Source organism: Oikopleura dioica, chromosome 2, assembly GCF_907165135.1.
Source record: "Oikopleura dioica chromosome 2, OKI2018_I68_1.0, whole genome shotgun sequence".
Lineage (NCBI taxonomy): Eukaryota > Metazoa > Chordata > Appendicularia > Copelata > Oikopleuridae > Oikopleura > Oikopleura dioica.
In genome coordinates, this window is record NC_137292.1 from 13,968,068 (window position 1) to 13,990,195 (window position 22,128).

The 22,128-nt window shown below is 42.1% G+C and overlaps 8 protein-coding genes and 1 long non-coding RNA gene across 14 annotated transcripts in view; 2 read left to right on the plus strand and 7 right to left on the minus strand.

The window, feature by feature from the left end:
• Nucleotides 1–6: 6 nt before the first annotated feature.
• LOC145698419 (uncharacterized) lies at nucleotides 7–1,752 on the minus strand. The gene is made up of 4 exons (XM_081775623.1): nucleotides 1,616–1,752; nucleotides 1,318–1,514; nucleotides 302–1,092; nucleotides 7–262 (listed from the first exon to the last, which is right to left on the minus strand). Exons 1-4 carry the CDS (start codon nucleotides 1,750–1,752, stop codon nucleotides 47–49), a joined length of 1,341 nt encoding a protein of 446 aa, XP_081631749.1. The 3' UTR covers nucleotides 7–46.
• A 4-nt stretch (nucleotides 1,753–1,756) lies between these two features.
• On the minus strand, nucleotides 1,757–7,031 carry LOC145697214 (E3 SUMO-protein ligase PIAS1-like). Of its 3 annotated transcripts, XM_081774383.1 has the most exons (13): nucleotides 6,903–7,031; nucleotides 6,253–6,681; nucleotides 6,002–6,211; nucleotides 5,635–5,955; nucleotides 5,506–5,591; nucleotides 5,315–5,463; nucleotides 5,070–5,268; nucleotides 4,925–4,968; nucleotides 3,235–3,417; nucleotides 3,087–3,163; nucleotides 2,781–2,994; nucleotides 2,595–2,736; nucleotides 1,757–2,553 (listed from the first exon to the last, which is right to left on the minus strand). In XM_081774383.1, the coding sequence occupies exons 1-11, from the start codon at nucleotides 7,029–7,031 to the stop codon at nucleotides 2,974–2,976; spliced, it is 1,848 nt and encodes a 615-aa protein (XP_081630509.1). In that variant the 3' UTR covers nucleotides 1,757–2,553; nucleotides 2,595–2,736; nucleotides 2,781–2,973. The 3 variants fall into 3 exon arrangements, with proteins under 3 accessions (XP_081630509.1, XP_081630510.1, XP_081630508.1); XM_081774384.1 differs by lacking the exon at nucleotides 4,925–4,968; XM_081774382.1 differs by lacking the exons at nucleotides 1,757–2,553; nucleotides 2,595–2,736; nucleotides 2,781–2,994; nucleotides 3,087–3,163; nucleotides 3,235–3,417 and adding an exon at nucleotides 3,485–4,730 and having other exon boundaries at nucleotides 4,776–4,968.
• Nucleotides 7,032–7,117: 86 nt separating this feature from the next.
• Nucleotides 7,118–10,935, minus strand: LOC145697212 (progesterone-induced-blocking factor 1-like). Its single transcript, XM_081774380.1, has 9 exons — nucleotides 10,416–10,935; nucleotides 10,228–10,357; nucleotides 9,728–10,108; nucleotides 9,038–9,186; nucleotides 8,751–8,989; nucleotides 8,535–8,680; nucleotides 8,239–8,354; nucleotides 7,523–8,188; nucleotides 7,118–7,476 (listed from the first exon to the last, which is right to left on the minus strand). The coding sequence occupies exons 1-9, from the start codon at nucleotides 10,433–10,435 to the stop codon at nucleotides 7,257–7,259; spliced, it is 2,067 nt and encodes a 688-aa protein (XP_081630506.1). The 5' UTR covers nucleotides 10,436–10,935; the 3' UTR covers nucleotides 7,118–7,256.
• Nucleotides 10,936–11,938: 1,003 nt separating this feature from the next.
• The window catches only part of LOC145697222 (eukaryotic translation initiation factor 3 subunit I-like), a 28,952-nt gene continuing 18,762 nt past the window's right edge, over nucleotides 11,939–22,128 (minus strand). For 2 of the 3 annotated variants that reach the window (XM_081774395.1, XM_081774394.1), the window contains exons 2-7: nucleotides 13,212–13,370; nucleotides 12,985–13,168; nucleotides 12,805–12,938; nucleotides 12,624–12,758; nucleotides 12,454–12,581; nucleotides 11,939–12,410 (exon numbers count right to left, since the gene is read on the minus strand). In XM_081774395.1, coding sequence (XP_081630521.1) covers nucleotides 12,143–12,410; nucleotides 12,454–12,581; nucleotides 12,624–12,758; nucleotides 12,805–12,938; nucleotides 12,985–13,168; nucleotides 13,212–13,367 — 1,005 coding nt within the window. In that variant the 5' untranslated portion in view covers nucleotides 13,368–13,370 and the 3' untranslated portion in view covers nucleotides 11,939–12,142. Of the gene's footprint in view, nucleotides 12,411–12,453; nucleotides 12,582–12,623; nucleotides 12,759–12,804; nucleotides 12,939–12,984; nucleotides 13,169–13,211; nucleotides 13,371–13,405; nucleotides 13,685–13,759; nucleotides 13,979–14,020; nucleotides 14,227–14,269; nucleotides 14,402–14,444; nucleotides 14,513–14,556; nucleotides 14,830–22,128 lie in introns of those variants that run through there. The other variant, XM_081774396.1, reaches the window with a different exon arrangement.
• On the minus strand, nucleotides 14,858–17,722 carry LOC145699012 (uncharacterized). Of its 2 annotated transcripts, XM_081776260.1 has the most exons (6): nucleotides 17,484–17,722; nucleotides 16,917–17,426; nucleotides 16,804–16,876; nucleotides 15,566–16,760; nucleotides 15,241–15,525; nucleotides 14,858–15,199 (listed from the first exon to the last, which is right to left on the minus strand). In XM_081776260.1, exons 5-6 carry the CDS (start codon nucleotides 15,492–15,494, stop codon nucleotides 14,989–14,991), a joined length of 465 nt encoding a protein of 154 aa, XP_081632386.1. In that variant the 5' UTR covers nucleotides 15,495–15,525; nucleotides 15,566–16,760; nucleotides 16,804–16,876; nucleotides 16,917–17,426; nucleotides 17,484–17,722; the 3' UTR covers nucleotides 14,858–14,988. The 2 variants fall into 2 exon arrangements, with proteins under 2 accessions (XP_081632386.1, XP_081632385.1); XM_081776259.1 differs by lacking the exons at nucleotides 14,858–15,199; nucleotides 15,241–15,525 and having other exon boundaries at nucleotides 15,572–16,760.
• LOC145698919 (uncharacterized) lies at nucleotides 17,833–18,778 on the minus strand. The gene is made up of 4 exons (XM_081776157.1): nucleotides 18,600–18,778; nucleotides 18,428–18,556; nucleotides 18,252–18,361; nucleotides 17,833–18,206 (listed from the first exon to the last, which is right to left on the minus strand). The coding sequence occupies exons 1-4, from the start codon at nucleotides 18,715–18,717 to the stop codon at nucleotides 18,087–18,089; spliced, it is 477 nt and encodes a 158-aa protein (XP_081632283.1). The 5' UTR covers nucleotides 18,718–18,778; the 3' UTR covers nucleotides 17,833–18,086.
• On the minus strand, nucleotides 18,817–19,911 carry LOC145698920 (uncharacterized). The gene is made up of 2 exons (XR_014133960.1): nucleotides 19,734–19,911; nucleotides 18,817–19,563 (listed from the first exon to the last, which is right to left on the minus strand). It is a non-coding gene; the product is annotated as an uncharacterized LOC145698920 (long non-coding RNA).
• Nucleotides 19,936–21,138, plus strand: LOC145698421 (trimeric intracellular cation channel type A-like). The gene is made up of 2 exons (XM_081775624.1): nucleotides 19,936–20,464; nucleotides 20,689–21,138. The coding sequence occupies exons 1-2, from the start codon at nucleotides 20,456–20,458 to the stop codon at nucleotides 21,136–21,138; spliced, it is 459 nt and encodes a 152-aa protein (XP_081631750.1). The 5' UTR covers nucleotides 19,936–20,455.
• On the plus strand, nucleotides 21,419–22,127 carry LOC145696489 (uncharacterized). The gene is made up of 2 exons (XM_081773534.1): nucleotides 21,419–21,709; nucleotides 21,759–22,127. Exons 1-2 carry the CDS (start codon nucleotides 21,434–21,436, stop codon nucleotides 21,918–21,920), a joined length of 438 nt encoding a protein of 145 aa, XP_081629660.1. The 5' UTR covers nucleotides 21,419–21,433; the 3' UTR covers nucleotides 21,921–22,127.

Consider the following 22,128-nt stretch of genomic DNA (forward strand, 5'->3'; position numbering starts at 1 on the left):
AAAAGATCATTTTGAAATTGGTAAATGGCAGGAAAACAGATGGCGATTATACTATTTCAACGAATCGATAAATTTCGTAACTCGGTTCAGAATTTTTCAGTTTTCGTAAAAATATATGTCCGAAGAAGTCGTAAATGCGCTTTTGAGCAAACTGGCCCTTTTCTTTGAAGACATCTCTTGATTGTTTGTTCCAAGATTTCATCGGACTCGTTGGAATGGTCATTTGAAACATGTATTCGAACGCGTTATGGCTCAGTCGGGCCTTAGAATATGTTTTTATGCGAGTATATTTCTCAATTACCGGCAGTGTTCCTGAGCAATCCGCAATAGTGGCGTTAACATTGAACTCTCCTTGTTTGTTTTGTTCGATTTTGCTTGTTAGTGCTCTTATGCAACCAATAATTTGGAATGTGTTCGGCAAGATATCAGCTTCAATCAAGAATCGTGTGTCTTCAAAGCCTTCGGGAACTCGTTCTTGGGAAATTCTCACATTTTTAAAATCATTTTCAACAAGTGGCTCGTTATCTTCAATCACAACGCAGTCATCGTCATCGCTGCTGTCGAATGGATTCGCGAAGTCAAGGTCAGTTATGTCCGTTGGCTCTGGAGTCGAAGCTTTAGTTGCTGCTGATGTTACTCGCTCAAGTCTCTCTTGTTCCCTTTGCTGGTCAAGAGCCATGGCGTCGTAGTCGATGTCATCAAAGTCATCATCGTCGAAGTCATCTTCAGGCTGAATTGTCGAAGCAGTCGACTTTTTTATCGGTTTGCTACTGCTTGACGCTACGATTTCTAAGAAATCATCGTCATCATCGAACTCATCTTCATTCGTCTTCGAATTACTTTTGTCGATTTGGCTTATTGCTTCGTCAAAATCGCCGTCGTCGTCAAAGTCATCGGAATCATCGAGCACAACGATAGCGCTCTCCACTTGTTTCTTCGAAAAGGTTTTGGAACTTGAACTGTGATTTGTCGTTTTTGGTTTTTGAGTTGAGGTAGCTTGTGGGCCAAAATAGCTCTCGATATTGCGCGTTTTTGAGGATGATAACGTGCCTTTTTTGGATGGTCCCGCTTTTGGTCGGGTCACCAATTGAACTTTTTAATCATTTTTTCTTTACATAATACAAGTATTTATATATTTTTTCCCTTCAGATGAGAATTCAATGAGGACCCTAACTAGTGACTTCTGCTTTGACTTATTATTTTCGGAAACAATCGTAGAAAGCGCGCCCTCAAGTTTTCGCTTTCTTTCTGGCGGGACTCCACCATTTTCCCTCAACCTCTCCTCCAAGCGCTCTGTCGAAGCATTTCCTCCATCACCGTCGGTTAAAAATTTGACGTTTCGCTTCTTGAGCAACAACACATTTTTGCTCATTTTCATCGGTGGGATGAGCATCAATCTCATCACCTTCTCAATGCCCCGGTTCAACACTGGCAAGTTCTCCTTCTCAATCGCAATAATTTCTGATCCCTGCACTTCAAGGACCAGCTCAAGGCATCTCTTCGCCGCTGGTGCACTATAAAACGCACTTGTAAATCTTGCACAAAGAACAAACTGCCGTATATAATCAATCATAAAAAATATACGGACTGAAATAAGAAACACTCATATATTTACAATTTATTTGCTGAGTTTTCTGTTTCGTCTCCATCAAATTCGTCATTTTCATTTTGCTGCTTTAGTTGGGAAAATGCTGATTTGCCGATGTCCGAGTAAGACTTGACAGTGGCCAGCTGCTCGCGATTCAAGTTCATGGAGTCATGTGTTTGCTTATGATATATTTATACAGTTGTTCATCATTATTTTTAAAGAATGAGAAACAGCGAACATGTTTTTAAATGTTGGTAGTAAAAGATGCTGTATCAGGAGAATGGAGGGAAAGATCAATCAACAAAGGAATATGATAAATCGAAAATTGAGACTTTTCTCCTTCGAGACTAGTTGTTTGAAATCAACAAGGAGTATCGCTACACTCGATTCCGCATTGTTTCTGTTATCTGGTTAGTCCGAAGATAGTACAAGAATAAAGCTGGAACTAATATACATAATGAAAAGAGGAATTAATTATATTTTAAACTGGGAATCATGTGCTTCTTTTGGTAGAGGAAATGGATTTTATTTCTATGTTTTGGATTCAAGCTAACCACATTTTTTGGCAGCAATGATGGTTCGGATAGCTCAGAGAGAAATGAGACAGTTTATTTCGATATTTTTTTCAATAAAGAACGAGGTTTCAAGAATTTTTTTGAACTTATAACTTTTCATTTTTAACCTCAAATAAGAAATTTGAGAATGCAAAATGAAAAGTTTTTATGAATGAACAGGGTCATTTAACAACATTGATATCAAGAAGACATTTGCTTGATATGAGAAATGTTCGAAAGTGACGTTGTTCGGTAAAAAGTAAATAGAATAGACTAGTTAATTTTGGGAAAGATAATTGGTGCTAGGACGGTTCCTGTTTGGGCTCAAGAGGTTTGTCGGATGGCTTGCTCGAGGTAGACATCGGGCGACTGGTAGGTGCAAACATTTGATCGATACGCGGTTGACGTCCACTAGAATTACACTAAGATTGGGCGGGATTTGCGTCTCTTACATTGTTGAAGAATTTGCTTGAGACGAAGCTACAGAAGTCACAGCATTTAGCGATGCTTGAAGTGTAGCCATATGTGAACTGGGAAGACGACCATTTCCAATGATCGCCTGGCAAACCATTACCTGCTGACTCACTTCACGGACTGTAACAAAATCAGTATAAAAGAAGAGGGAGTTGGAGTCTTACGTTCAGGGCTCGGGTTGCTGAGAAGAAGAGCCAGTTGTCTCTGCAAATTACTAATGGCAAGGTTGCAGGACTCCCAATGCGTGGGATCCGTTGATGCGAGAGTCTGCAACGCGTGTATTTGTTGTTGGAGAAAACCAGCGGTCGTTTGCTGTTGCACCATCAGTTCCCGTTGTCTAGCAACGAGCGCCGCTAGTCATTCGATAGTGATGAGATCCTAGTTTGGTAAATGAGCTCGAGTAAATGATGATAAATGGCAAGAAGGGGGTGAGCGACAGTATTTTATTAACGGAAGAAGAATCTGCTCACCTGTGTGTGCGAAAAGTTCGGCGGTGCGTTGGCGTTGTGTTGCGTGAGGTGAGATTGTGAGGCGAGTAGTTGCAGAACTAGAATATTTTATCATTATAAGTGCCCAAATACGAATCACAGCTCTTCAAAGAAGACTGATCAAACTTACTTGCTGCGGCGTGATTAGGATCGGGGTTTTGGCCGAGGAGCGGGGTCAAGTACTGATTCAACGCATCCACGTCTGGTTGGGGAATATGCGCGGCCTTGGGGTTCTCCGAGTGAGAGCGAATGTTGGACGGAGGACGCGAGCTTGTAGACGGCGTTTGTGAGCTGTGATGAGGAATGGGAGTAACTGAAAGAATGAGTTTTAACGAACGGTTCTCTGTGAATTGGCTCAGGTGGCTAGGTCTAGGATGGGGGGTGATCGCTGGAGATCCGAAATGAGGCGCTCGAGATGAATCACCGATGAGTGGTGCGCGGGTTGTTTGGATCTCCAGAGCGCGGAGATCGAAGCTCGATCTCCAAATGAATCCCAGGGATTTTGTCGATCTCCAGTTTTCGGTGATCGAAGCTCTGAATCTGGGGTCGGCAACCCATCTTTCAAACAAAAGATGGGAAAGGGAAAGATGGGTTTTCCGAAAGGTGGGAAAGGTGGGAATGATGAGAAAGATGGGTTTTCCCCTAACCCATCTTTCCCATCATTCCCATCTTTGAAAGATGGGTCGCCGACCCCAGCTCTGAATTTTCTCGAGCATCGATTTTTCTCGATTAAATTCATATTTTGCAGGGACTTTGCGGGTCAGTATCTCAGAAAATAATAGTTTCTAATGCTAATCTTCAAGAAATTATCGCTCACCCACGGAGCTGAGTCTTTGGAAATTGAAACCGAACCAATTTTAAAAATATGTGATTTCAAGTGTTCAAAAATTTTGAAACCATCTTATTGAGAAAATACTCGAGCAGAGATAGTAAATAGTACATTTTTTATCCAAAATTACAATCCATGCACTTGATTTGACAAAAGATTTGAAATCTACACTGGAGAATAAGTATTGCCTGAGATTTTTAAGTTGATCCGGTCAGTCGCTTCTGATATCAGTAGGCTGGCAGAAGATTGTTTTAAAGTGACTCATCCGACTTCGGGGATAAAAAATTTTTGGATCTCCAAGAAGTGGAGATCGAGAGTGGTGATCGATCACCGCAATTTCGGGGTGGAGATCGCGCGGATCTCCACGCAATCGGAGATCCAAAGAACCCGCGCACCACTCATTGGTGATTCCTCTCGAGCGCCTCATTTCGGATCTCCAACGATCACCCCCGATCCTAGACCTAGTCAGGTGGTATTTCAAGTGTACAAGGCACCGATAACGGCAGTGAGAGAGACAGTCCGCAGATAGGTCACAGAGTGGGTTCTAAACCGCATCAATAACATAATTAGTTTCTATTTTTAAACATTCTTGCTGGCGCCTGCCACTCTTCCTCTTCTGCACTCTCATCAGACGATGACTCCTCTGTGTCCGGTTCCTTCTCAAAAAGTAGAGGAACCCGCGGACCCGAAATGGGGATCATGCTATCCGAAACGAACTCAACGTCATCGTCTGAGTCGTCACTCGAGAGTAGAATCACAGACGATTCATTTTGATCCGATTGCCCCGTTTCTGCATTCTAAGACACTCAATTAGGGACCTGTGGAAATGAAAATGCAACTACTTTATCTGGGGTATTTTTTCTATTGCGGCTAGTTCTTGCTCTGTTTCCTGCTGCAGATGGTGCCTGTACGCATTGTTCCGGCAAAATTGCATTTTGACGGTAGGTAAACAGTTGATCGAAGGTCTGACCGTTCTCTTGGCCAATCATACCGTTTTGGTGAACAGCTGGTGAGGATGTCGTTCGTGGTTCCATTCTAGTGACGAAAATGATAGTTTTCATGCAATTTCGGTACAGTAGGAATGAGTGAAATATTTTTGTGACTTCTATTTTTACTACCGGGCATCGTGACTTTACCTGGATCTTTTTGGAGTCGGGGACACAGCAGCTTCATCATCTGAGTCATCTGAGATGCAAATGATGCTGTCGTCCCCAGTTGGAGTTGCTGCTGGGGCGAAAGTCAATTCTTCCTCGGTCTTCATGTTGTCGATCTGCTCTTGCATTGATTCCTTCGTTGGCGCTTCATCATCGGAATCGTCGAGCGCGACGATATCGTCTGAAATGAAGAAGTCATTTGTTAGAAGCTCACTTTGATTTCTTACCTGGCTTGGAGACAACCGGCTGTTCTACTCTAGGTTTCTTCTCCTTCTTCTCTTTGTGCTCAGTCCAACCACCCGTTGGCTCGAAGTCCACTTCGTTCGCTTTACTTTTTTTGCAGATTTCTGCAAAATACTCGTCCACGACCAACTCACTAAATAATCCCTTTACAAGCTGTCTTCCTCAAGGAACTTACTTGAAGTAAGCCTTTTTATGGCAAACTGGGCAGTTCCAAGTTGGCTTCTTTTCGTTCATTCTCAGATATGGATCGGCATCGAAGCACTAGGAAAGGATGGGTCGTCCGTGATTTCAATCGCTTCTTTACCTGAAAGTGGGAGCACTGTCTGGTTCGAACAGGCGTCGTCATTCGAATGCACCCGACAGGACACTGAAGCGAAGCTGAGATGCTTCCACAAGCAACATCCGCGTTAGGATCAAGCTTTTCTCGAATCAAATTGATCGTCTCTTCCTTTGGCACAACGTTCGCCTTCACTCTTTCTAGAACTTGCTCGGCAGGAATGCCTTCTGACAAGTCGACGGAAACTCCCCATCGTCGAGTCTGATTCTCTTCCTTCCATTGGCACCAGACGCCAATATCGATGTATGACAAGTTCGCAATTATGGCCTTTTCAATGACATGTCGGAGCTAAAACGGATATTGAAATCAAGGAAGAGTATGGAATTTCGTTTACCTCTGGAGTAATATTGACAGGCTTTTTCTGTCGTCTAGGCTCGACACCAGCTTTGCTAGGTGGAATGTGAGGAGGTAACGTTGTTTCTCTATCGTTAATACGCAGTCGAATGGAAAGTGGCAGGTCGTCGTTGAGGATGCTGTGACCAAGGGAAACACTTGACAAGTCGAAAAATCGAAGAAGGAATAAGTATTTTTCCTTCGTTGCTCCCTCAAAATCAATTATTGGAATGAACAGGAATTGAAAAGTACCTGGCCGGCTTTGAACTTGTCCATACAAGTTTTCGGAATTCTGATCCAAAATTGCGTGCCACTCATGCGCGTCCCGTTTCCGGGAATTTTGGAAGGCTTTAGAATCGACTCAATTTTGTCGTAGAACGCAAGCGGTCGGAGTTTCACTCCTGGCTCAGCCTTCATTACTGGACCTTTGAGTGGTGGGACACCAAGTCCACTATCGTCGTTGATGAACAGATCACCAACAGCGCCAAAGGCGTCTAGATCAGACATGGCTATTCCTGGCCCGTGGTATTGATGCATTCTCGACGGGTTTCGCAGCTGATCGAGCTCTTGAATCTTCCGCTTGAGCTCATTTGTGATGGTTCCATTGAGCAAGTCTAAGGATCTCTCCATGAGCTCGCGCTTTCTTCCAGTTTTTGGGCGATTTTGACTGTGAAGAAGAGACTGAAAACTGGAGTTAGTAAAATTCCACATCACATATCTGGGCTGTTTGTTTCCGTTGCTTTTATACAAAGAATGGTAACAGGAGGACCAGTGCATCACATCTCCTCCTTAGAAAATAATGCCGGATCATGCTGATGATGATTCACTAGTCTATGACGCGTGAAACGGTGAATGTTCAAGGATGATCTTTTCTGGCAGAAAAAATATATTCTGTAGCTTACCGTGAGCTCGGAGACCCGAAACTGGCATATCATCTGCCGCAGCGCAGACAATTCATTTGGATTCGCCATTGCGTCTTTCTTACATGTCCATTCCAAGTTTCTTAACCATTCTCTGTCAGATGGATTCATCGTCGCGCAAAATTTTTAAAATTGCGTCCGAGTTTTGTTGAAAAAATAAAACTTTGAATTGAAGCCGAGTAAAAAATTAGCAGATGTGCGGAATGAAAAGTCGAAATGAATAACAAAAAAAGATAAAAACAGGAGTAAGACGAGTTAGATTAGTCTGACAGACAAGCTATCTAGAGAATAGTTAGCTGAGCTCTAGAGAGGAAGGGAATGTGTAAAGAGGGAATGCTACTCTTTGGTGAACATGACTGGTCCGACATTTGAACCACGTGGTTCGAGCTTGACCCGGCCGCCGAAGTCCGCGGAGGATTTCACATGAAGGTCACTTATACTTTGCTTCATCGAATGCAAACTATCACGATTCGACAAAACGCGCTCGAGGTCGCTGATCAACTGTTTCTTGACGAGTTTGAGTTTGTCCACGTGATCGGTGAGTTCCAAAATAAGGCTGGGAAAGAATCATCAAAACAACGAGATTTGATAAGAATAAATACCTGTGTTGTTTTTTGAGCTTTTCTTTCAACCCGGCGATAGTGCTGTCTTTATCAGCGGCGGATTGAACAAGATAGGAATAAGGCTGATTCACTCCGTCCATCGCTGCTTCGAGGGATTGGACTTGTTCTTTCAGTTTTGTGTTGCTTTCTTTCAGAAGATCCAGCTCTCGGGACTTATCGACGTTAATCCGTTCAAGGTTGAGCGCACGCTTGGCGAGTCGCACGCTTTGCTGCATTCGCCGCCTGGAGTTCGTCGGCATATTTCCGCCGATTCCGAAATTCCTGAGCATTTGCTCCGGGTCGTTCTCATTATCGTCGTCGGCAATGTGCAGTACCACGCTATCGAGCTCCTTTTCGAGGTTTTCAAAAGTCTTGAGCTTGGCCGAGATTTCGCGATTTTCCGCTTCCAAGTGGAGTTTTTCTTTTTCCGATGAGTTTTGGATTTTGAAAATTTCGCGCTGAAGCAGTTCCATTTTGCTCGTTGCCGCTTTTGCGTCGCGCTGGGAAGCGTCGAGGGCCTCACGGAGCTCGGTTTTGGCGAGTTGATGACGCTTGGATTCAAGTTGTAGGCTTTGGTACGAGGTCGTTAGTTCCGATTCCCGGAGCTTATGGGCTGCTCGAGTTTCTGTCAGATCATTCTGGGCCGAAGATAACGACTCACGAAGCCTATAAAAAGGTCTCTTTGGCAAATCTTGGTTAGGGGGCTAAAATGTTACCTTTGATTCGCCAACTCCAGATTTTCTTTCTCGTGCTGAGCCTGATCTCTAGCTTCCCGAAGAACAGCATTCTCTCTTGAATACAGCTGCGAAAGATCTTGCTTTATCCGGTTGAGCTTTCAAAAGGTGCAAAAAGTATCGAAAAATCATACCCGCCCAAATTGCGGGCAGCACTTTCTCGTGGCGCCCTATTCCGCGCGCAATTCAAATCAATATGTTTACGCGCGAGATTTGGCACGCTCATTGGCTCGCAGAGACAATGAATCTGATTCAGTACTACCAATATTGCACCTTTCCTCTTGGTCAGTTTCAAGTTTGAGCTTTTCGACTTGCTCTTTTCGCTCGGCATGGGCGCTCATTCGGGCTTCGGAAGTGCCAGTTAGATATTTTTCCATAATCTGCTCACGGGCGGTTTGAAGATCCATGTTACGTTTCATAAGATCTTAAAGTAAAATTAATAATTTGACAGTTGAAATCAAGGAAGTCACCCTGTTTATGAAGCCTAATTTTACCTTGATTAATTTTGTCGAGGTCCCCATTTTTCTGTTGCAACTCTGTATTAATTCTCTTCAAGTATCCTTTATCTTCGGTGAGCAGCGACTCTCGTTGTTTCGTCATTTCGAGTTTGACAGACAGATCCTTCACTCGCTCATCAAGTTCTATTTTCTCTCGCTCAACGAGCATCAATTTCTTCTGCGCGATTTCAAGATCAGATTCAAATTGAACGTGTGCTTGATTTAACTCGTCAAACCTGAAAAAAATCATTTCAAGAACAGATGAAGAAAAATGATATTTCTACCTTTTTCCTTTGTCGAAATTTATCGCGACCAGGTCACGTGCTTCTTTTAATTCATCGTCTACGGTTGTGTATTTCAGGTCGAGTTCTCTAAGTCGGTTTTCAAGACGGTGGCATTCTTCGATTTTGAGATTCAGACGGCCTGCTTGCTCCTAAATTTAATCCCATGATTCAGACCGGCTTTCTATATATACTGTCGTATTTATATTTAAATATAGATATGTGTATAAAGATAGAGACGACATATGAACTTATTTCGAAACTGGTTTCTTTCATAATCTTATTTTATCTTTTTGATGATACGATTTATCCTTTCTGTATGATCATCTAAAAGTATTAGAGTCGATGATAAATTTTGAGAAATTTCCTTACTTCATGTGATATTTTTGTGTTGCATGATGCAACTTGCATCGGTATAATTACTTCAAATTGCCCTGAGTTTAACCCCTAGCACAAATCCCCTAGTGCGTCTTAGAGAATGAAAGCGATATCACTAACAGATAATTCTCCGTCCGAAAAGTAAGTCCAAGTCTCGGATTTCGGTAGAGTACCGCAAGTATACAAACTCCTTTACAAAAGCTATGAAAAATGTCCTTTTTTATCGATCGCTGCTCGGTCCAATAAAAATCGAAAACGCATCAAATATTAAAGAGTAAATAAATTAATAAAACCCATTTATAATGAAATGGCTACCTGAAAGGAATTGCTCATGGAATCAAGTTGACTCTTCAAGACTTCGATTTCCGTCCGCTGCGGTTGAAGCATCTCATAAACGCGCGAGGAAACCATTTGTCTAATTGAGCGCTGATTTTGTGGAATCGCCGCGATTTTACCGTATTCTTCTTCATCAATCTTTATCGATTCGAGCCCCTCCTCCAGCAGCCGCGCTTCTGACATTAAATTTTTGTTCATCTCCTCAAGCTGGCCCTGGCGCTTTCGAATTGCGTCCCAGTCTTTTGTAGATTTGCGGGACATTCGCTCGTTTTCCGCCACGGCTTGGGAGAGACGCGTTTGTAGAATTCTAGAGGAACGCTCGGCTCCTTGTGCGCGGTCTTCCAGGTCATCGATTCTGCTCTAAAAAGTTTTACCGAAAATGAAATCAAGGAAGAGAATCCTCGGAAAAATTAAGATTTACTCGAGTTAGTTTTGCCCCTTGAATGCGTGAATGAGTGATTTGCTCATCGATAATTTACCTGAAAGTCATGTTTGAGCGACTCAATTTGAAGCTTCTTCGACTCGAGCTCGATCCTCAGCAATTCAAGATCATTATTCTGCTGCCGGACGAGTAACTCGGACTCGGTTATTTCCGAAAAAGTATTCTCGCTAAACGAAAGGGTAATTTTTCTCTGTTCGAAAAAGAGTAGGAAAAAGACTCTCTTACCTAAGCGTGTTCTCATTCATTTTTCATCTAAAATAGTTAATTATATATTAGATAAAAATTAACTTATTGAATATTTAAAACAGTTGCAAAGGCAAAAAAATGATTATTAGAAGAACCGTAGTCATCCCATCGATCCGGACTCGCTCAAATCGAACCTATATCGACTTTGGTTGGGTATTTAAGATCTGGAGCACGATTCCGATGGGAATTAAGGGAGTAACGATGACTTTTTCAAAAAAGAGGGTCTCGATTAAAAAAGTTTGAATTGAAAAAGCTTCTCTCTTTGTATTGCACTAGAATTAGTAATAAACACTTTTCAAATCTGATCAGAAATTTCAATTTTGAACAGAAGAAGCTTTTGAATATATTTTTATATATTATATAAAGAAAGAAAAGAAAATAGAGAATCACAGGTATTTATAAAGAAAGAAGGCTTTGGAAAAAGGCAGTGAACTCGAACACCAGAATTGAGACAAAAGAGAACCAGCAAAAGTATAATTTAGGCGCGACGAGGGCTACTTTTCCGACTCGTAGAATAATTTCAGCACGCCCATGTGGCTGTTGGCAATCGCAAATGTCAGACATTGGCCATCGGCGAGAATGGTATCGTCGGTGTCGCGAATGATGATTTTGTCGCTGGATAGTTTCGTTTTCAGAAATTCTGAACAAGAAAACAGTTTCAAATACAACTTTCAACTACAAATAAGCGCTTATTCAATTATTTTTTCGATCACGAACCTGTTAGATGGCCAATTTTTGGCACATTGGAAGGGTTCTTCGCCAGGTCGACTTTGAATATGAGATTGAAACTCGTCTCTCCAATCGTATCGGCTCCTGGCACAAGTGAAACATTGACCTCTTCCACCAGTTCTTCTTTTGCTTGTCGCTTCGCCCCGGCTTTTGGAGTGCCGTTCTCATGTTCTATTAAAGGCATTAGCGCATTATCATGTGATCTAACTCTACTAGTCGGAGCAAGAGGGATCAATAATTCAACAAGATTCTATTTTAAATTACCATTGGCGCCTTTTATCTCTTTGCCGCCTTTCTTTTTGTTCTTCGGGTTGAAATCGTGTTTTTGCATCACTTCGCTCAATAGTTGCGTCTGGTGCTTTTCGTACTCGTCACGTGACGGGTACAACTTTGCGATCAGAGCATCGAAGATGGGATCGTGTCGAAGAGATCTTCTTGACACGAGTCTCTAACAAAAAGAGTCTAAAAATGATTCGGGTTGATTTTATTCACCTTTCTGCAAGTAGGGCATTCTTTGTTTCCTGATCGAAGAGCGGTCGTGATGCACTCTTGACAAAATCTATGAAGACACTCCTTTGTCGTCATGGTCCCCCGCAGGATGTCGAGGCAAATTGGGCACATCAAAAGCGCATTTAAAGCCTTTCGCTGGACTTTGATTTCCGTCGAGTCCAGGATCAGCTCCTGCGGCTTCCGATTCAACTCATACCGGCTCAATTCAAATTGCTTCTCAGCCATGGCTAGAAAGAAAACAAGATTAAAAAATGACGAAGGAGTTGCGGTTCTCAAGTGTTATTTTAATTGTCAACCCCTGGAATTCGAGTAAATTCCCAGGGGAGCGTTTGTCACGAGAACGAATTGGTACAGATGCACTTGAACTTTCTCCTACAGGTTGATCTTCCCCTGAAAATAGAGAGACAGGTGGAAGAAAACATTCAATTAGACTATGGTGGTACGTGCTGGTAATGAGCAGTTGTTTCTTAGAACACGTCGTCGTTGTAGGCCAGGTAATCGCGATCGAACTTGTGGACTCGGATGTAACCATCCTCAGCGCCGGAGCAGTAGCTTTTGCCGTCGGGGTGGAAAGCGAGCGTGTTGATGGGACCGAAGTGACCCTTGATCGAGCCGAATTCTTGCTCCATGAGCAAGTGGAAGAATCGAGCTTCGAATTTACCGTCTCGGGCGTCCGTCGTTGTGACATCCTTGGCGTCTTGACCACCACCAATAACAACGTGATTAGCTCGAGGACTAGAAAAACCGTATAATGTAGAAAAAAGGGATCGTATTTTACCTGATCATTGCAGAGTTAACTGGTACTTGGGATTTGTAGACCTTCAAGTTGTTCAAATCGGTCGAGTCAAAGAGCTTGGCTGACTTATCCTTCGAAGCAGTGATCAACATCGTCTTATCTTTTGAAAGCTTAAAGAATCATGAGCAAGCGAAAGGTTGACGTTTACCTACCTGCATGTCGTTGATGATCTTATCATGAGAAGTTGTATCCTTGTGAAGAAGCTGAAGGCCCCTGGCGTCCCAGATGTACAAGTTTCCGTTGTCGTTTCCGGAGATGATTGTTTCATCGTTGTACCCCCAGAGAGTCTGAGAGAGATGGTAAAAATCGATTAGTTTTGATGCTGTTTTCTACCTTGACGGGAACAGAGTCTTGGTAATCGCTCTTGGGAACTTCTTGTCGCTTGACTGGTCCTTGCGTGGCTGGCTGTCTGATGTCGAAAACGTTCAAAGCGGGGGTCTGTCTCATTTCAGCACCAGATGGGAAAACTAGAAGAAAAGAAGGGTTGAAAGATGGGAGGGATTCAGTTTTTACCGATAAGATTTCCGCAGTAGGAAAACTTTACTGACTTGGCGGAGGTAGTAAGGCCGCCATTTTTATCGTCGATAGTGGTCAAATTTTTGCCGGTTTCAATGTCCCAAATTCGGACTGTGAAATCAGCGCCACCAGTTACAAGGTGTGTGGTTTCCCAGTTGGGATCAACTCCCCAGACGGAACCCTAAAATGCCAATTAAAATCTTTTTCCTCGCATTTATCCTCACCTGGTGACCTTCGTAAGTTCCAAGTCGCTCTCCGTTGTCGATGAACCAGACAGAGACCGATTTATCCTTGGAAGTGGAGAAGAGCAAATCGCCGTCTCTGTTGTATTTGATCTGAGTGAGCGAACGCTCGTGACCTTGGAGCAGCGTCGGTTTCATAGTCTGAAAGTTTTAATAAATGATGCTTTTTTTGTAGATTCATAGAAAAAAGAAGAAACAATTTTAGTGTTTTATTCAGGAACTTGAGATTTGGATAGTCAAGGCAACGATGGTTTGCTACAGAAAATAATATAAAATAGGCAGAAAGTAGAAGTGATGATGTAATATGAATTAATAAGTACAATATTATTTACTTCGACGTGCAAGGTATGAGCGATGATAGCTTTTATTTACTCTAAGTCGAGGGCTTCTTCGATATGTTCGACGACTTCGACGATTTCTTCAAGCACGTGATGATAGGAAAAGTGAAGATATAACTTTTTACGGATATGAATTGTTGGTTTGTAACAAACCGTTTGTTTTTAAAACAAAGATCATTTCCGAGCCCGTTCCAAAAAGGTCATGTGAATAAAAATGACGATACTCGACGCTAGGATTCTTTGAGAGACACCGACAGTTCTTGAAGCGATTACAGTGGCCATTCGGGCACTAGAAGCGCCGCAGATGGTAAACCAAAACATAAAAAAGGGAGTCCTATCGTACTGGAAAAACTCGGCGAGGAAAGACACCACAACGTGACTGACCATTCCATAGCCAGCAATACTACATGCCTAAAGAGAAATTTGACGACTGAAATCAAGGAAGAGAACCACCTGAATTTTATTGATGTACGTGCTACATAGATAAGATAATCCAATGATAACGCCGGATAGAAATGCCCAGTACCCAAAGCACGTGGTCAGCGCAGTTTCTATTAATGTCGCTTCTTCCAAAGAGGTATTTGAGGTCTTCATGTTCATTTGTAGCACTGCGACAAGGGTGAGAGATGTGACTAACGGTCCGTAGAGCTCGGTCGGAACTAAAATCTGATAAAAAAGAATCGATTGAGGGGAAATCAGTACCTTTTTCCGGAGAGCTTAGATCAGTAATTGGTACGAAGCTCTGAATGAGTCGATTGACAACGGTCCTTGGCTCCACATCGAAATGTGGTCGTAAGTTGTCCAGATTTGCGTATGCTTTAACCCACGTTTTGGCTAAACAAATATTGCGTATAATGTAAAAAAAACAGAAGCTAACCTTTTTCTTTTCCAGTTGAAACCATTTGGTGCACCATTTCAGCAGCAGCGATTGTAGTTTCGGAGGGCCTACAAAAAGAGTCAGATACTGAATTCTATGTGCTTGAGATAACCTAAATTCAGAGTCGATAGATCTTCTGACAACTCCGCTAGAAGCAGGAACAGTCAACGATGCATTGGAGATGTTGACAGCCGGTGGATCATGAGTTGGATTCACCAGCGTTCCTTCGGGGACTTCTTCGATCGACGGAATGGTGGTGACTTCCGCCTGTGTGACTCCTCCATTTGCAAGAGCGACTCGCGGACCGAGGTCCTCGAAGCTCTCTGTGTCCGTCTCTGACATTTCGATTGTCACAGCTGGCTCCCCGCTGCTTTCGGTTTCCATTCTAGCGTAACAGATATGTTTTCTTGATATCCGAATATGCATATTTTTATTTAAAAAACGCGCGAAAAGCAGAACCACAATAAAATATATCCGTTTAAATACAATCATGGAACATGTTTATACAGGGCAATGGGTTTTATGTAGTGAAAGGGATGGTGTCTCAGTAGAATCTGAACTGACTGTCAGCTGATGTCTTCTTAGCTGGGAATCGCTTCTTTTGATTTGACATTTTTTCAAACCAGGACTCTGCTTGAATAGTGACAGAAGGAGCAGTGACATCGATGACGCCGCCGAAATCGATTGAGGCGACCTTTCGGGGATGACCGGCTGTGTTCTCGCCGCCGAGGTTGATCGTTGTTGTTGGTCCATCACTAGAAATGACGTTAGGATAGTAAGGAGAATGGGCCCTCACGTTTTCTCAGAGTAATCGGAAAATCCATTGACTTCAATTTCATCAGCAGTGACTGAGAATGTGTGCTTGTTCTGATCAGGCGCTGTTCGGATGATGACTGCTACGTTCGAAACCAGCTTGGCGGATTTTAGAGAAGAATCGAGATGGACATCGATCTCGTCTCCGGAAAATATCTTTAGCTCTCCGTCACATCCATCTAGGAGGACCCGGCCAGCTGCTTCAATATCTGTATTTCCATTCACATTTTTCACCATGGTCGATCCACTGCCCCGGATAAGCACATTTCTAAATAACTGTAAGAACACATCAAATCACCCGAACTAACCCTGCATAAGCAGATTCCAAAAAGATATCCTTTCCTCTCAGATCAATAGTAAGACTCTGAAGCGTTCCAGCTTGAATATCGCCCTTTTCCGTGTGGGCTTTTACGTCACCAACGGTCCGCCCGTTTAAAAAGATGTTTCCATCGGCGGATTTCAGATCTATCGATTCGCCAAGGATGGAGTTGGCGATTTTGATTGAATTTAGAACAATGTCGCCGCCTTTTGAGCGGACTTTGACGGAAGGTGCTTCCAAGTTGGAGACCGAGGTTGCCCCGTTTTCGGCTTTGATGTTAATCTTTGAATAGACAGAAATGTCACCGTGAACATCCTACTTTTGGGGCACAAGAATAGACTTGAAAGTCTTCTTTTGACAAGAAAATAGTACCTTTCCTGTTCTCCAGCAGCGAATATATCCAGTTCCGCGTCACTTCTTTGGCGAACCCACGAATCAAGCTCATCGAGGTTGAAAATAGCTTGATCAGCAGAAGGGTGCTTGATCAAATCCATACATTTCAGATGAATCCCTGTAGCGTCTGTACTCTTGCCTTGAACTGATAGATTTGCGGAAAGACCGGAAATCGTATGGTGCGCTCGGCGGAATACGTTTCGAAGCATTCTTTTATCAAATTTATTGAATTAGATTTCTATTTCTGTATCAATATGTGGTTATATTAATTAAGTTCTATTTCGGGCATTATCGTATCAGTAGGTTTTTCCGCTACGGGCGGCCGTAGAATAAAGAAAAGAACAATTGCTGAGTAAATTATCGTAGAGTAAAATAGCACGAGCGGAACACAGCTGGAAGTTTCAGCAGGCATAAAAATAGGAGATAAATGGCTCAAGCCTGATGAAATTAAAATGATTATAAAGCACAAGATATTAAAAACGGCGAGAAAATATGGAAATAGAGTCGTGACGCTTAACTCCGTATAAATAGTTTTTGTAAGATTTCGGAAAATACCGATACAGAAGATGACTAAAGATGCTATTTCGAGCGCTAGAAAGGTTGGATATAGTTTGGAACTGCATAAGGAGAGCCATATTTGAGCGAAAACGTCGACTAAGGCGATGAATGAAGAAAAAAGGAGGGCAGGGATGGCGAAAGGCCACTGGTAAGGGCTTTTTGCGTGCGAAGGGATGCATAAGTTGAACAGGAGGACGATCCAGAGGATGCATGAGAGGAAGCCGGACCATTTACTGAATTATGTTTAGAGAACATCATGTTTAACGCTGTGTTCACCTTATTTGAATAAGGGAGAGGTGGTAGAATGATCCAGGTTTCCAGTCGTAAATGTAGGGCCAATTCGAGATCGCTGAATAAATTCTTCATCAGTTATTCAGGGAGTTACTTACAGAAAAGAAGCAGAGCCGCAGGAAATATCTTTTGATCGATGCTCCAAGATGTCCATTTGTAGTGCCGCAGCGATCTGGCGAAAAGACCAGCGATCATGCAGCAGAAAAAAGTACAACCCAGCTTGAAAAATTGCTCTAGCTCGGTGTAGTTTTTTGTGGGAGTTACACTTTCAAATGTCAGTTTTGCTCGCTCTAGCTCTGTCTTTATCTCTGCGTCAATGAAAAATGAAGTGGTGAAGGATTTTTTCTGCGTTGTTAGTTTCAATTTCGCCATAGCTTCATCAGTGCTTGCTCCAAAGATTTGGATCCAATCGCAAGTTCCTGATTTGTCGCAGGGAATCTGATGACTACCACAGTCCTCCCCAGACTCAACGATCGGCAAAATACAGTCGGCAGAAGTGATGTTCGAGCACGAATAATCGGAAAATTGGAGGCCGCTTTCGGCTTGGATTGAACTGTCGATTCCAATACCTATGAAGTTGAAGCTTACTTCTATCTTCGTCTCATTATCTACGAATATTTTTGTGAAAAAAATCCTTCAGAAAAACTTGATAAAGAAAATCTTACCTGAAGAAATAAGCAGATGAACATCTTTCGCCAGTTTCGAACTGATACTCATAAACACCCTGTATCTGTCCTCCTCAACCCTCTGATAAGGCACCGAGGTTTCATACGCATCACCAAGCAGCAGCCCGGCAACTATGGCCGAAACGAGGACTACGAGGCCAGAAACCAAGAGCGCGATGAGCACTCGTGGTTTGGCCGAGTACAAATGAATCCGTTTCCGGTCATAACATTCCATCAAACGGACTAGAAATAAATAAGTGATAAATCGAACTAATAGTTTATTTGATTGTTTTTGTTTTTTTTTACATCGTTGAACTGACATTCAAAAAAGAGCGCGACAAATAAAGTAAAAAAGTGGAGGCATTTGTTTTATTTTAATGAATTTTCGTTAATTCGGTGAATAAACCTATCGGGTTTCCCAATAAGAAGAAAAAAAAATATAAAGAAAAAGCTTGAAACTGAGAATTTCGAACACAAATCTGACATATAAATAAATAAAGTTTCGGATTTTTTAAGCGTGAATATTCTTGATAGATTGAAAGACGATGAAGAATTTCAGAGAAAAGCAAGGTTTCAGTACGAAAAGGAGAAATATAAAAGGGATTAAAAAGTAAACTGCACATTCGAAAAGCCACCAGCAGCTTCGAAAATATTCGCCAGCTCTTCTGCTAGGTTTTCTGTTTGTTGCAGAATCGCTGGATCCGGTTCCGGCAGCGTCACATTCTAGCGCAAGGGATTGAGATCAGCAATAAGGGGATCGATTCTTACCGAATTGGTAGTTTGAGAAGAGAGGCTTTCCCGTGGACGTTCGACCGCGATATTTGAAAAAATTTCGTGAATGGAGTGGCTGTATTGGCGGATTCGCTCGTTGCATTGAACTAGAACCGACTGTTAGAAGGGTTGAAAAAGCAACCAGAAGAAAAAAGGATTACAAGCGGATTTACCTGGGTCGAGAATTTCTGGATGGGGGTTGATCAGCGCTTCGCAGGTCGCCCGCATCAACTCTTCATCTTCTTTAGCAAGTCGACTATTTACAGTTGGAGTTCCACACAGCTCGGCCTCATCCAAATCCGCTAAAACACTAAATCTTCTCCAGCTCTAGAATCAAAACTGTACCTAGCGGATCTGTTCGCATGGAAATTGGCCTGCTGCTTGTCGCGGTCTCTGTATTCTCATTTCCGAGCAAGGAACTTGTATCAGAAGCTGCATCTTCTTTGCAGCAAACACAGCCCATAAAATTTCTTAGGCATTGACTTCTAAAATCCTCGATTTCCCTAAAAAAGACTCGTTTTACAATATTTTTGCTACTTGAGGTTGTTTCTTTTTTACTTGAGTGATCATTTCGAGTTGCATGAACAATTTTGCAGAAAATTTAGACAAGACTTGAGCACAGACAGAGGCTAGAAAAAGAGAAAATACAGACAGAGATAAAAAAGGTGGAAGAAATTGAAGAATAATGACGTTTTTTCCTCAAAAAGAAGGGAGAGAGGCAGAGAATAATCGACTTTTCGCTCGATTATCAAATTAGGGTTAGGCTTTATTCTGTTTTTAATGAAAATAAGGGCGTCTCAAACTTTCTGTTAGAGAAAGAATGGTGACACCCTTATTATATTTAACAAACGTTTAGTTCAAAGTCAGAATTTCAAACTGACTATGATTTGGCAAAATAAAATAAGGGTGTCATTTTGCTAGCGCCACGAGAGTAGAGAGGGAACTTCTTCCCTCAATTAAAGACACCCTTAATTCTGGATAAAAACGAATGAAACCCATTCCTTCATAAAAATTATTAAATAAAGCTCTCTTCTTTTTGATCCCTATTTTAAAAAATGTAAAATTAACTGAAGCTAAAGCTGAACTGATTAAAACGTGAACTGAACATTTTCAATGCCACCGGCGGCTTTAATTCTTTTTCGAAGATCTTCGACGAGTTCTTCGCTCAGCTCATTTTGCTCCTGATCTTCTGATGGTTCTTCTTCCATTCTGTTTTCGTTGCTGTCTGGCTTCTTCTGGGTGACGTAGATTCCGGAGAATAGCGTGTTTTGAGAGAGCTCGTATTTTCGCATTTTGTCTTCGATTTCGCCTAAAAGAAATTTTGGGTGTTGAATAAAGAATAGTGGCTTTTGATTGGCGCAAACAAAAAATACGGGAGTCTTATTGGCTAAGACAAAGAAAGTTAGTTTCTGATTAGTTTTTACTCAGAAAAAGAACCAGCTGATCGGTGGTTTTTATTCGAAAAAAAAGGAATCTTACGCTGTCCCATGTTGTGCCCTTCATTGGAAATAATCTGCGAGAGAATATCTTCTGTCATCTTTTTTATCAACAAATCTCCTTCATCTTCTTCTGGCGCATTATCGAGCAGTTCGCTTCCTACGTCTGAGTCCAAGTCTGATTCTGCGATTAATCTTTCTTTTCCAAAGCTTTCAAATAAATTTATTTCTTTTTTAATAAAAATATAAGATCGATTTTGATGATTTTCTAGCTTTTCCTTGATCTTCGTCTTTTCCAAAACACTTCAAGCAATTTCCCATTTCTCAAATCTCCAAATCAAATGCACAAAAAATTATGGTTTATTCTTCTCTAGATTTTTTAAAAATGCGTCACTCAATTTTTTTGGAATTGGCGCGCAACCAATCAGCGCGCATCACTGCCGCTGAACGACGTGATCACCAGCTGCGTACGTGACCGACTTTTTTCGACTCGAGAGAGTTTTTTTGTTTCGAATGGAATTATTTCTAAGAAAATTTCTTTGAAGAGGGATCAAAAGGAGCTCTTTTTTCAGAAGAAGGGATGAAAAAGAGCGCGTGACAACCAACTTGATCAGCTGATTTTTTGCATTTCGGCGGGGTACAGAAAAATGGGGAGCAAACAGTTGAATTTTGCGCTTTTGGCGCCCGAGGGAGTCACTTCATTTTCAAATAAACGGCTTCAGTAAGACTCAAATAGAGAAAAAACTCGCATTTTACGACGAGAAGATGGATCAGGTACTGTGAGAGAAATGTACTGTTGAAATATCACCGTAATTACTCGTTATTGGCATCATTTTTGGCAAACCATGTGAGAATCCAGCATTTTTAGATAGAATTTTCTTATTACCGCGTAAAATAATAGTTTGAAAATCCCGCCTAATTTTTGGGAAACCGGCTGATCCAATCGGAAGCTTCGATATTACAAATTCTAGGAACTCATAGCTATATCCTCCGTTTAGCTCCTGGAAGTAGGCGCTCAAGAATCATGGCGTTGCATCAACGACTACGGCTTCTACCTCGACATTTGCCACTTTTCAATCGCGCTGATGGGCGCAAAGAAGAAACTCGGTGCAACTGCTCGTGAAAAGCCTCTTATCTCCGCCGGAGTGTCCATTTTCTCCTGTTTCTTGTCCGGTTTCACGCTCAACTTCCTCTGCGGCCTGCCAATCCTCGGATCCTTGCAAGCGACGACGACGCTGATCATGATCTTTTGTTTGTGGATGTTGATGAATTTTATCATGCCGGATTTGTTCGACAAGATCTTCAACTTTCCCCCTGTGCTGATTGTTCTAGTGGCGGGAAAAGAACTTCTGAGGAACAAGAAAATCTATGGCTCGATTGACAAAGCGATGAAAATTTACCCAGAAAGGAAAGGTTCATTTCTCGGACTGGCTTATTTTGTTTCGTAAATTTCAGTTGATTTGTAAAGTATATGATATACTTTATATACTGTATATCTTCCGTTCTAGACGGCACCCTGCGCAGAAAACCTGAGCATGGCTCCAAAGGAGCTCTAACAGAACCTGAATCAGGTTTTCTGCGCAGGTTGCTAGACCCGACTTCCGCTAGACTAGCATTGTAATGTCTGCTCTATTTGGTCAATTGCCGTGATTTATCGGAGATTAATTAGTAATTACGCCAATTTTGAGCTTCCCAGGGTTATTTCCTCGGTGTTACTTTTGAAGAAAAACATAATGATGATGAATGTTCTTTTATTTTTATGAACCTTCAAAAAGCTTTCATATCGTCGCTTTTCTCGGTTTGGTTGGCTGCGCTGCTGGCGGTGCTTTGACCCACTACCTAACTGCTGTCCAGAACAAGTCGTTCACTGGCAATCAGAAGCCAGCCTTGGCGACGAAATTCTCAACAGTTTTCGCGATTTTGCACACTTGCGCCACGATGAAAATTGCATTTTTCGGCTGGCTGCCGACGCGCCCTGAAGTCTGCTTCATTCAGTTTTCCGTCGTCGCTCCGATCTTGGTAACCTTTTTTGGTTGTTCACCGATTTATTGAGTTGGTTAATTTTCAGATTGGCGAGAAATTCGGACTTGTCATTGATCCCTTCCAACCTTTGCAGGACATTCTGTACAGAGTCTTTGTCAGCATGGGCGAAGAAGAAATAGCTGCTCCAAAGCCTGTTTCAGCGCCAAAATCTCCATCAAAGAAGGCTAAAAAGTCGAAGAAAGAATAATTTTCCGATAAAATGCGATCATCCTGCGATTTTCCTGCACTCAGTTACTTTCAAAACTGACAATTACAGCCTCTTTTTGCCACGAATTTCAATTTTACCATTATAAATTTGGTATTTCTTCAAAAATTATCACGAATTTCCGAGAAAAAGGGCTGAATTTGCCAGTTTTTTCTTCGGTTTTGCAATAAAAAAGATGATAATCGTTGAG